The sequence below is a fragment of the Furipterus horrens genome, unplaced genomic scaffold (assembly GCF_987537825.1).
Source record: "Furipterus horrens unplaced genomic scaffold, mFurHor1.1.pri manual_scaffold_2, whole genome shotgun sequence".
NCBI classification, from domain to species: Eukaryota; Metazoa; Chordata; class Mammalia; order Chiroptera; family Furipteridae; genus Furipterus; species Furipterus horrens.
The window spans coordinates 202566604-202579177 of NW_028327172.1; the positions used below are offsets into that span (position 1 = coordinate 202566604).

Consider the following 12574-nt stretch of genomic DNA (forward strand, 5'->3'; position numbering starts at 1 on the left):
CTTTAGGAATTAATATACAATAATACTCACTTATAATAAAGACCAAAATAAGATCGATGACTTGCATAATGTCTTCAGTTCTGGAATGACTGTCTAGTACCTACTTCTAGTCTCTTTTGGATGCTCTTCGCTAGAAGTAAATCTCATTAAACCGACCAACAGCAAAAGCGAGTAGGTTTTGATTTTTCATTCCCTTCATTGCATCCTTGGGTGTCCTCTGTGTATAGTTGCAAAGTAACAGACTCTGGCAACAGGCCTCAGCAGTCTCAAGTCTTCTAACCAAGAGATGAAAGTTTGAACAGATCACTCCATAATTTTGACCTTTTTTGAGAAAATAGTGACTATAATATTGTCAGATGAACCCAACTGTATTTGACCTTCGCCAGTACAAAAGCACTAAGGGAGAAAAAAATGGAGAAGGATCTAGAAAATCTCTGGTGAGAGACACATTAAAAACAGCAAAGTGCATTTGAATTTCTACTTAAAAACATTATCTTTTTCAAGTCTTCCCACATCCTACCCCACCCCTGGTTCCAAGTGAAGAGCAACTTACAAGACAAAACAACACATTTCTAAAGATAAATTTACAAACTGACATAAGAGAATTGTCCCAGAGGCCACATTGCCTCTTCAAGTTTATTATAGTATCTTTAGTTCTTATTGCATACACTGTTACATGCTTCTTACAAATCAGGAGTATATACATAGTATGCTCAAATTCACAGAAGTTAAGTCTATTGCTTCTCTCTTGAAAATCAGCAGCATGCCGTGCAATATTTGGTGTGCTGAGTTATTTTCTCAAAAAGTGAAAAACTACTTAGTTTTAACTAAGAAGGGAACATGATCTTTTATCGGCTTATATACGAAGTTTAATTTTGGTTTTATGCAGAGTTTGCATAGTTCATGATTAGTTTCTAATGAAAAACTAGATGTGTTGTCAGAGACCTTGAAGAAGATCAGGTGACAGTAGCAAACAAAAAAATTTGAAGAAGAGGCATAACTTTTAAAGTAGAAAGGTCAGCAAGAACTGCCTGAAACAAACAAAAAAAACAACAGAATTATTAATGTCAGTATTCTAATCAGCAAAGTGAAGCCAATGAAATAAGATGCAACAGAAACAGCATTACAATGTAATTCTGGCATCAACACACACTCTTTAAGTTCTTCAGGTCTGTCTTCAACCTCTGTGATAAAGCTACAATGGTCCTTCTCTTTTCAGAGTATCTTAATGTTTGAACATGTGCAAAATGCTAACATGCACTGTAGCCCTGCGCCTTCTTCAAATATACAAGGTAGCATGAGTTTATAACAGGTCTAACATTTCAACTTGCTTCTATAAATAAATGTACGTTATGAATCCTAGTTCTGTTGTAGTAGTATAAGGAGTAGCTGACTTCAGGAAATCATTTTGAGATGGAACTAAGGTTTATTCAGTTGCAAGATGCATAAACATCCTCTTCCCTTTAAACAAAGAATGCAGGCAGCTATTTTAAGGGTAAAATTTACGTTTCTTTGAGAGACAACAAAAAGAGTACTATGGTAAGCCACTATTTAATTTAACCATGTTTCAGGTATAAATTGTACCATTAAAAAGAAACCAGCTTTAAATAATTAACTCACAATAAAAAATAACCAGAGCAGCCCATTTATCTTTACTGTACCATTCAAACAGACACCCTATAACATTCTCGACTAGTTTTTTTTGTTGTTGTGTGAGCATAACACATGGGTGTGAAACTAATAAGAAAGCACCCCATAAGACCCAATAGTTTCTATTAAAATTACTAGGTATATTGTTTCCCATAATGGTTATAAATGGTTTACTATAGTTTTGTTTTTGACTCCCTCCCAAGAAGCTCATTTTCAAGTCATTAAGGGATTTTAAATACTTAATATTACTTAGCTCTGAACTTGCAGGTTTCACCCAAGTTAAAAAATCAGGCTACGAGTAACATGTGCCTTCTGCGTCTGGACTGAAGTGCCCGAGGCTGGCAGTGTCTCGGGAGCTATTTCCATCCCCCGGAGTGAAACTTATCCTTACTTCAGCGGCAGCCAGTGACGTCACCTCCATCAGGTTGACCGCGCGGAAGGCAAACACGGCAGCTGCCAGGACTGCAAAAGAACGCGCACTGTTTCAGCTGCTGGCCGGCACTCCGGGCCGAGGAAGGCGCTGCTGCGCCCACTCCCCTGCCAGAGCTCAGGACTCGGGCTTCTCACCCAGCTACACGCCTGCATTGGCAGTTCTGCTTTTGCTACCAACGGAGATTCCCTCCCCTGGCGAACAGTGACTGACGCCTGGATAAACTGGATCTCACAGTTTTGGGGAAAAGGAAAATTCAATGGCCTCAAAAAAGCCATTTTAGACATGGTTTCTTTCATACTGGCAACTTAAATTATAACAGTTTTTAAACGGCATGAAGCTCTAATGACTGTTTCATAAAGTATTTTGAGGCAGGTGTTTCCTCTTAATGCAATAGAGAGGCTTTGGAAAAGTTACATGGAGACTGGATTTTTAAATATAGCCTGTCATGTTTCCTATGTATTGAGGTGGCATCCCGATAAAAAAGGTGGCAATAACACCTTTTCTTAAAAGCATCCTTATAATATGCTGTTGTATTCCTAGTTTTATACTCAGCATTGAACTTCCTTGAAGCATCACAAATGGATGTGCTTGAGGGAGCACGGCCGCCAGGCTGACCCTGACGTTTGCCCTCATGTTGGCTATAGGAAAAAAGCTGAAACTTTGAAAAACAACCATTATAGGTGAATATTATCCTTTGAGTGGAAAACAACGTTTGGATTTTTGTTTTTATTAAACATATGCCTATGAAAAAGCAATACTGGCATGTGAGAGAATGAGTCATCGAGCAACAGAAGGACCCATGTAAGAGGCAGGCAACCCTGATAAGGAGACAGTCCTCCCGGGGGTGACTCCTGACTCCTCCTCACCCGTTTTTATTTCATCACCAGTGGTGGTAATGCACTGACTACCCAGCAAGTACTGAATTTTAGGAAATGAAATCTATAAAATTATTTAGAACACTGGTTCCTAATACACTGCAGAGCTAATGCAAATATACAAGTATATGTATACACACATATATTTTTACTGTGGGAATAATGATAATAGTTAATTCTTATGCCAACTCTATGAGTTAAATACTACTAGCCCCATTTTGCTAATGTGGGAAACTGAGGCACAGTGAGTTTGGGTGACATGTTTATAAAGTCACACAGGTTGAAAACAGCAGACTGAATACACCTAGTTCAGGCTCGAGCATGTAACCACTGTGTGATGACGCTACTGAGGTTGAAGGTGAGCAGTAATGACTTCTTTCTGACACAGAAATCTGCATGCTTTCCAAGAATTGCCTCTCGGCTATCCCTCAGAATGTTTTGCAAGGGATGGCATGAGGGTGAAGCCACGTGGCCCAAGCTCTCACAGGAAGTTTGCTGTGCCTGAGGAGCAGAAGTCAGGATCCAGGCCTCTTGATTTCCCCAGAGGCAGAGTGGAGCTGGTGACTGGGAAGCACAGGCCAAAAAAGCATTAAAATAAGAAAAATTATGGGGGGGAAATAGTAATGGTAAAACAAAATTTTAAAAGTTGATCAGCTGGTATTATTTAATATGTAACAAGTCATACAGGGATCTGGGATGAAGAATTTATCCTTTGACGAAAAAGAGAAAACTCAAGTACTTTGAAGTCACTGAGCTTCTTTGTTTACAAGAATATCAAAGAAAACCATTTATGTGGCCCAGCAACTTCTTTACAGTCTGCTAATATGTGGAACCATATTTGACAATGGAGACATTTTAGAAGCTAAGGAGTGTGAGCACTGCTTCCTTTTTGGTGTATAATTTAACAGTGTTGGGGAAAGAAAGCCTGCCAGGATGGTCAAACTTTCTGCAGTGGCAGGAAAGAGTCCTACGTGGCGGGAAATTGCTTTTCCAAATGTAGATAAGAGGAGGAAAAGAGAGCAGTTCGCTAATTGATCTCAGCACCCAAAAGGCTCATGTGCTCATAAGCTTTATTTATCTTGGTGTCACATCACAGAAGTTCCTTTCTGTCTGCTTCATGTTGGCTTTGCCCAGCCCTTCCAACAGAACAGGTTTGTTTGCCAAGGAGAAAAGGTCTATACTTTAGGATATTTTCAACTGAAATCATGTTTCATATGAAATATAGAAATGCTAATATTTACTTTGGTTTCTTAAAACTATTCTCATTACTTTTATGTTAAGCAATTCTATCATGAATGTTAAGGCACCTCTGCTTTTAAACTGTTCTTCTAAAGTCTCTAATTCATAATTAAGCCAGTAATATTTACTAAAATATTTCTAGGGACTATATGTAATAACTCAATTGAGCAAAAAAAGTGAACCCAAAATATTCAGACCAAAAAATAACAAAGCATTTTAAATAATCAAAACTAATTTGTATCCATCTACATGAAATTATCTATCCTGGGACTCTTCATTTGAATTCCATGGTGGGGAGCTCCGATCAATCTAGCTGCATTTCTAGATGTTCTAAAAGTCTTCCCTGTTGAGTTTTTAAAAACATACAGGGAAAATAGATGGATGCAACGGTGTGGACTGAATTTCTACCTATTCATCAGTGACTTTTTTATTAATGTATTGAGCTCATAGCACTGTGACTGCTTGGAGCAAATACGGTGTTCAATATTTGTTTATTTCTCTTTTACTTCAGTTTGCTGAGGGGTGATAAGTCACAGAATGAGAGAACTGAAATTGGAAGAGGTCTTAAAAGTCTGCTAATTCAACATTTCTTTCATAGTAGAAAACCTCTTAACCCTTCAGGTGACAATTAAAAAGCCCATGCTACTTTGGAAGAGTCCCAATTATTAGAAAGTACTGTCTTATACTGAACCCCTTTCTTAAACATACTCTAATATCTTTTTGAAAAGATATAAAAAGCTATATACAATACTTTCAAAACTAATGACATACCCTGAGGAGAGTTATTCAGTGGAATGTCTAAAATCCTGTTGCCTGAGAAATGGTAGCAGAAAACGAGTCTGTTTAGCTGGGAAAAGGAAGACTTTGGGGAAAGGAGGGATTTATGAGAGTAGAAAACACCATGATGACGACCCTGGTCTTACAGGAGCATATTTTAGCAAGTTGTATTATCTGGAAATGAAATGGGCTACCAGGTGAGAAAGGGATATACGCTGCACTGAAGTGTTCAGACAGAGGAAGAGGACTGCTGATCAGAAACATGTCAAAGAAGTTAAAGCTGATGACTTCTAAGGTTCCTTCTATCTCCACCTTATATATGTCACTGCCATTCAGCCAAAAGAGACAAGGGCAGATCATTCTTTCCTAACTCATATCTGGATGGGATTTAAAAACAATTGCGATAGAAAATATCAGTATGTGATATTACTGATGTTTTACCAGCAATAATTATACCAGGGGCAATATTTATCTTCACGGCATTTTATTATAATTCTAATTTTCCTTTTCAAAATGCCACCCAATTACTCTAGACCTCTCAGCATTCAATAATGTGTTGATATGGTACCTAGAGAATCTTCTACGAGAAAAGTCTTTTTCAATTCAGCATTATTTCCCAGAAAGGTGTCTTTACACTCATATCAATATAAGGTAAGGAAACAAAGGCTCACACGGGTTAAATAATTTCTTCAATACTACACAACTGGAGAAGGTCGGACCCAGTACTCTGTCAACTTTTCTGCTTTCCATCCATTATAGTAAAAACAATGTAATGCTTGCCCTGGCTGGTGTGGCTCAGTGGATTGAGTGCTGGCCTGAGAACCAAAGGGTCGCCGTTTGGATTCCCAGTCAGGGCATACACCTGAGTTGCGAGCCAGGTCCCCAGTTGGGGGCATGTGAGAGACAACCACACAATGATATTTGTCTCTCTTTCTCTCTCTCTCTCCCCCTCCCTTCCCCTTTCTCTAAAAATAAATAAAATATTTTTTTAATGTACTGTTTAATTTTTCAGATAATCCCAATGATAAAAATTGAGTCTATTTTGTACAAGAGAAGCAAAATCATATAATAAATAAGAAATCTGTGCCCTATGTGTTATTATACAGTTGCTTTGTGTGATATCTGTTGTAGGAACTGTTTAACTATTTAATAACAGGTGAATCTGTGGCTTTCAGAAAAAAACATGAACTATTTTTGGCTTAAGAGAATAACTAAAAAGAGGAAATTCAGCTATCAGGGCAGGAGTCAGACCATTAGCAAAAAAGGAAAAGGTTTTGAATCCAGTATACATGGAAGTGCAGACGAAATGAGATTTCAATTATGTAGGGAGGCTCAGCACCAGTTTGGGTTTCGAGTAGTAGCTGAGAAGGGCACAGAACAAACACTAAGACAGGCAGAGGACCCCAGGGTGGAATGTGTACCCAGATGCTGTGGCACAGACCTCCCAGGCGCTGAGGGACAGTAAGCCTTGGGGGGGGACTGAAGGTGGGGGCAGGGGAGAAACGGCCTTTCCTGGGAGCTGAAAAGAAAGACTCGGAAAGCTTGTGTTGGGCAGTGATACAGAAGTACGGGATCTACATCACAGAACCTCAGTACTTGTCTTCTAAGGCTGACAAACCCACAAAAGTTTCATGAATTAGCAATGAGAGATAACTGTGGACTTAAACTCCAATCACAGACGGTGAATGTTAGAAAGGAAAGGGCTATACTATAGAAACAGCATGTGAGCTTCACAAAGAAGCGCTCACTCTTACCAGCAAGAAGTTCCAGGGAGTTGTACCCTAGGATTCTGTCCCACAACAGCAAGAGTTGATCTGTAGCTAAGTATCCAGAGAAAGCTCGAACCATCCATTTAAATGATATGCGAAGTCTGTAAGCAAAGAAAAAGTAAAATAAATTTTACCGATCGTCTTTTTTTTTTCTTTCAAAAGGCAGTATCCTACAAAAGGCTGGAAGAGCCCATGCGATTCTATTGTTAAGTGCGTCTTAGAAACGACCTGGGCATTTCTAACTCCAGTACTCTCTCAAAGGCTGCAAAAGGGCAGTGGTGAGAAACCATGAGTCCTCAAATGAGCAGTCTCAAAGTATTGGAGGGATAATTATATCTGCCTGACCCCCTTCATGTTACAGTTCAACCTTTAGAAGACTCACTCCTACCTACTATTTTTCAGGGTGTGTACTAATTAGCCATCAATGAAGGGGTCTTATAGCCTTAACAGTTTCAGGCAAGCCGTGATCATTTGAATTTTTTCCTAAAATACTTGAAAGAGTGCTTGATAGCTGCATATTTTTCCTACTCAATGAATTATATTTCTACATTTCAGTCAAGTGGCCACATAGGAAAAATAAAAGTTTTTGAAGACCAAGAGAAATACTTCTAAAGTTACAAGGGAACTTAGAAACAGATTTCTAATTTGAAACCCTTCATTTTAAAGAGGAGATTATTAGAACTTTGAAAGACTGGCTAGAAAATGCAATTAAATTCCATTTTGTGCCCCGCCCCCCAAACCCTAAGAGGTACACAATCCCACCGTTTACAGGTAGGTTAAGTTAGGATAACAATTTTTCTCTGGAATCAGGAAATGAATTCCTTGCCTTTGATGCCTTAAGAGATAAACTAGTTCCTCACATTTCTGTACTATCTTTTAGCAGGCCAACATCATTTGTCTGCCCCTGAGATGTGCTAGCCAAACTCTTTGCTGGAATTGTTATAATATTATGTAGGTAAATATCTGTACTATTTTCTTAAAGCAAGAGAAGGGGACCCAGAGATTGCGTTTGTTGGTGTCATATTAATTTTCTTAAGACTGAAAAAGACCCCGAAGTTCAAGAAATTCTTCAATATGAGAGAAATAACTATTGTTCTAATAAAACAAAATAATATTGACAAATGAAGTGTTTTGGTGGGTTTTAAAATATTTTCAGAGATGCCAAAGAAACTTTTGGTCATTGACTATTTAAAAATGTTATATTCATTTTATTTTTAAGTTTAAACTATTAACTTCAAGTAGTTTCATTTTGCTGGCACTCTCATATCGTCTTATACGAACAACAGTTCCACACAGTGTGCTCTCCCCATTATCAGCAAAGAATCCGTTTCTTAGAATTACAGTTTAGGGAGGTATAATTTATCGATGGTGGAATTCACCCTCATCAGTGCAGAGTTCTGTGAGTTTTGTTAAGAACCAATGGGAACTTTAGAACTGAAAACTACAATAACAGCAAAACAACTCCTCACTGGATGGATCCAACAGCAAAATGAAAATGACCAATGAGAGAGCCAGTGAATTTGAATATCCATCAGTAGAAAGACTCCAATCTGAACCAGAGTGAAAAGTATTAAAAATACAGTGAACAGAGCTTCAGGAACCTGTGGGATAAGACCAAAAGTTTGAACATGTGTGTCATTAGAAACCCAGAAGAAAAGGAGAAGAAGTGTGATGCAGAAAAAAAAAAGAAAGAAAGAAAAAAGTATTTAAAGAAGTAATGGTTTACAACTTCCTAAATTTGGCAAAAGACATAAATAAGCCTACAGATTCAAGAAGCTCAGCAAACCTCAAACAAGATAAAGCCAAAGAAATCCATGCCCAGATACATCCTAATCAAACTCCTGACAACTAAAGACAATGATCTTGATAGCACTCAAAGTAAACAAGAATTGACATTATTTACTCCTAAAACATTTGGAAGAATTTGCTAGGTAAGCCATCCAGGACAGGAATTTATTTGAAGGTAGAATGTGATTAATTGAAGATAATTATTATAAACCTTAGGTCACTATTATGGACTGTTTTCCCCACACAAGTTATATGTTGAAACACTACCTCCCCAATGTGATATTATTGCAAAAGAGGGGGTATCTCTGGGAGAAAATAAAGATTAGATAAAGTTATGAGAGTAAAGTCCTCATGATTAGGAGTAATAACCCCATAAGGGTCACGAGAAAGGCTGTTTGCCTTGTCTGCTCTCCACAGTATGAGGACACAATGAAAAGCCGGCAGTCAGCAACACAGAACAGGGTCCTCTCTGGAACTTGACTGCACTATCACCCTAACCTTGTGCTTCCGGTCTCCAAAACCACGACATGTAAATTTCTGATGTTTATAAGCTATACAGTTTATGGTAATTTGTTATATCAGACTGAACTAAGAAAGGCACCTATGAAAAGAATGCTTAAAAAAAGAGTATAAATACTAATTCAATAGTGAAGATAAATGGAATAAAAATAATTTAAAAGTAGGCAGAAAAATATAAAGAGCACATAAAACAAATAAAATGATGTCAATTACATTAAGTACAAATGGAATAAACATACCAATTAAAAGACAAACTGCCACATGGAAAGATCTAACTATAGTTTGACAAGAAAGCCACATGAAAAATAAAGATGACAAAAATAAATCATATTAAAAGTAAAAGGATAGAAAACACGCAAATTGCAATGAAAGGATAGCTGGAAAAGCTCTGTCATACAGTAGATTTGTTACCAGGAATAAAGATAATATATATTGATAAAGGTATCAATTCCTCTAAAAACAGAGCTCCAAATACATGAAATAAAATTCATATAGCAATAAACATACAAATGCACAATTATAATAAGTGGTTTTAACTTTTTTTTCTCAATCAACAAACAGAAAAAGTAGACAGAAAACTAACAAGTGTGTAGAAGGCTTGAACATTATCAACAAACTGATTTCACTACCATTTATAGAACATTCTGCCCAACACTAACAGAATATAAATTCTTTTCAAGTGCACAAAGAACAGTCACCAAGAGAGATCATATTCTGGATCATATAACAAACCTCAACAAATCCAGAAGAACTGAAATCTCAGAAAGCATGTTATCTAACTGCAACAGAATTAAAATATAAATTAATAACAGAAAGATAACAGGTTTTTATAAGTATTTGGAAATAAACAACATTCTCTATATAACCCAAAGTCAAAGAGAGAGTCACAAGAGAAATTAAGAAACATTTTGAATTGAATGATAATAACAACACAATTATCAAAATTTGTTGGGTAGAGGTAAAGCAGTGTGCTGAGGGCAATTAGTAACATTATTAGAAAAGAAGAATGGTCTCAAACCACTGATCTAACTTTCACCTAAAGCAAGCATAAGAAAGGAAATAATAAATATAAGAGTGTATGCTATGAAGTTTAAACCAGGAAAACAATAGAGAAAAATAAGCAAAACCAAAAACTGGCTCTTTCAAAAAGGAAAAAAAATTAATAAACCTCTAGCCAGAAAAAGGAAGAAAAAAGAGACAGAACATACAAATATCAATCTCAGGAATGAGAGAGGTTGAAATCACTCTGAGTCTATAGATATTAAAAGGCTAATTGAGGATAATTAAGGAATATTATAAATAATTTTGTCTATAAATATAACTTAGTTAAAATGAACAAAGTACCAAAGCTTACTCAAGAAGAAATAGATAACTTGACTAGTTCTGTATCTATTAAAAAATTAAATTCTGAGTTAAAAACCTTCCAGCAGTATCAGTTTTAATTCATGAAAGCATTTTAAAAATTCATTTCTATCTTGACAATTAAATTTTATACTTTCTCCTGCATTAGAATGTTAATGTTTATGTCATTAAAATAAATGTTACTTTTATATGATTGTGGGAGAGGGGGTGGGTTGGGTGGGGGAGAGAAATTGGGGGAAAAGGGGACACCTGTAATTGAAAAACCAAAAATAAAAAATATATAAAAAATAAAAGAGGCCTAGCCTATAAAAAATAATAATAATAATAATAAAATAAATGTTACTTTTAATGATAAAAGTGTATGAATTGGCTAGAGAAATATCAGAATTTTAGTTTCTAGCAATAAATGGTCTTCATCCTTGTAAAGTCTGCTTATATTCAATATAAAATATTTTGCCATATTCTTGTTTTATAATCCTAATTAACAGATCTCTGTTTTGCAACAGCTACAAAGGAAAGAGTAGCAGCTTATTATTATGAACACATGATATGAGGTATTGTTTTATAAATGGCAGTTCTAAGATCTAAGATGTCTGAAATTCAGTGGTGCTTTATATAGAAAAGATTATATTTGTGTGTGTGTGTGTGTCTATATAGAGAGAAACAGAGACAGAGGGACACAGAAAGAGATCTATATATTATAGGCACATATAGATCTATATATTATACATCTATCTATCTAATCATTCAATCTTGAACAACTCCGTAAGATAAAAATTCTCTTGAGTTTAAAAATAAGGAAGTTAAATTGGGACAACTCTAATAGCATAACCAATAAAATACAATAAAAAACAAAAAATAAAATAAAAATGAGGAAATCAAATTATCTTGATTTAAAGAAAGAAATTGAGGTTTAGATAAATTAAATAACTTTGCCAGGATTATACAATTTAGTAGTGATAGAATTTAAATCTGGGTCTGTCTCTAAAATCCACCCACTCATCCATCCATCTGCTGTGGCTTCAAGTACGGAGAAGAGAAACACTAAACTGTTCTATTTCTTATTAACTCCTTTTGTGGCCTCAAAGGGTTAAGGTTCCTTTCAAATGCCCTCCTGAATAGGGGAAAATGGTTGCGCAAAGAAGAAGATAGTACAAAACATTGATAAATCATTGGAAACTTCTGTTGCCTTAGACATTGTTTTTTAAAAAAGAGAAGAGAGTCAGTAAAATTAAAGTCCAGAGGTACCCTGCATATTCACTGATAGCTCATACTGAGAAATACAAACAAATATTCCAACTTTTGGAAGGAAAAATCACAGTGTACAACCATTGATAGGTAATTGATTGTTTCCTTTCACAAGACAGCAAACTTTAACTTATATTACTTTCATAAATTGTTCTCTGATCAATTTAGCCTAAACCGACTTAATTTTAGTTTTATCACATTTCCCACGAAGTATTTGTTTCCACAATCTTTTGCTTCAGTTTTGGCCAACACCTTTCATTATAAATAGAAATTAGTTCATTTTTGGTGATTCTTATACCAGGCACAAAAATCCTAGCAAATAATCCTTCCAAGAATTTCTGGCACAATGGCATAGTTACAATTTACTACTTGATAGTTATTTTATTGGGGAAATTGTTAGTTTAATATCTCTGAAAAATTACTGCATCTGTGAAGTGATCTACAATGATGAAAGAGAGCCTTCAAATGTCAAACCATCTATTCTCCAATTAGGAGAGAAAAATACTCACGGTTGAGCCCCAATTTCTCGGAGATGATAAAAAAGTTTGGGAAGGTAAGATTGAAGAAGAGTTTCAAACAGCAAGCAGAGTGACACAATACCCTGCATACAATAATACATCACAAGAGAAATACATATTTTAATATTTAAAAATTAACTCTGTTAATAAATTACTCAAATGGAAATGAGAAAACGATTATCAACATATTTTTCAACATTGTTTTATATTGTTTAAGAGTCAAAAACAGGAAGTGCACCAATGACCTCCAACATTTGTTTAAAGACACATTTTACCCTTCTTCATGGAAACCTACTTTTACAGATATGCAATGGAGCCTCCTTTTTAATACAATAGGCTCTCCGCATAACTTAGTATGTAACATTCAGAGAGGCCAAAGAAAACAGTATTTTATAG

The 12574-nt window shown here is 35.9% G+C and overlaps 1 protein-coding gene across 1 annotated transcript in view; it reads right to left on the reverse strand.

Moving 5' to 3' along the window:
* Window positions 1–615: 615 nt before the first annotated feature.
* TBC1D19 (TBC1 domain family member 19) overlaps window positions 616–12574 on the reverse strand; it is a 114656-nt gene continuing 102697 nt past the window's right edge. The window contains exons 18-21 of the mRNA XM_090268198.1: window positions 12170–12261; window positions 6729–6844; window positions 2042–2112; window positions 616–1031 (exon numbers count right to left, since the gene is read on the reverse strand). Of these exons, the coding sequence (XP_090124324.1) occupies window positions 957–1031; window positions 2042–2112; window positions 6729–6844; window positions 12170–12261 (354 nt within the window). The 3' untranslated portion in view covers window positions 616–956. The remainder of the gene's footprint in view (window positions 1032–2041; window positions 2113–6728; window positions 6845–12169; window positions 12262–12574) is intronic.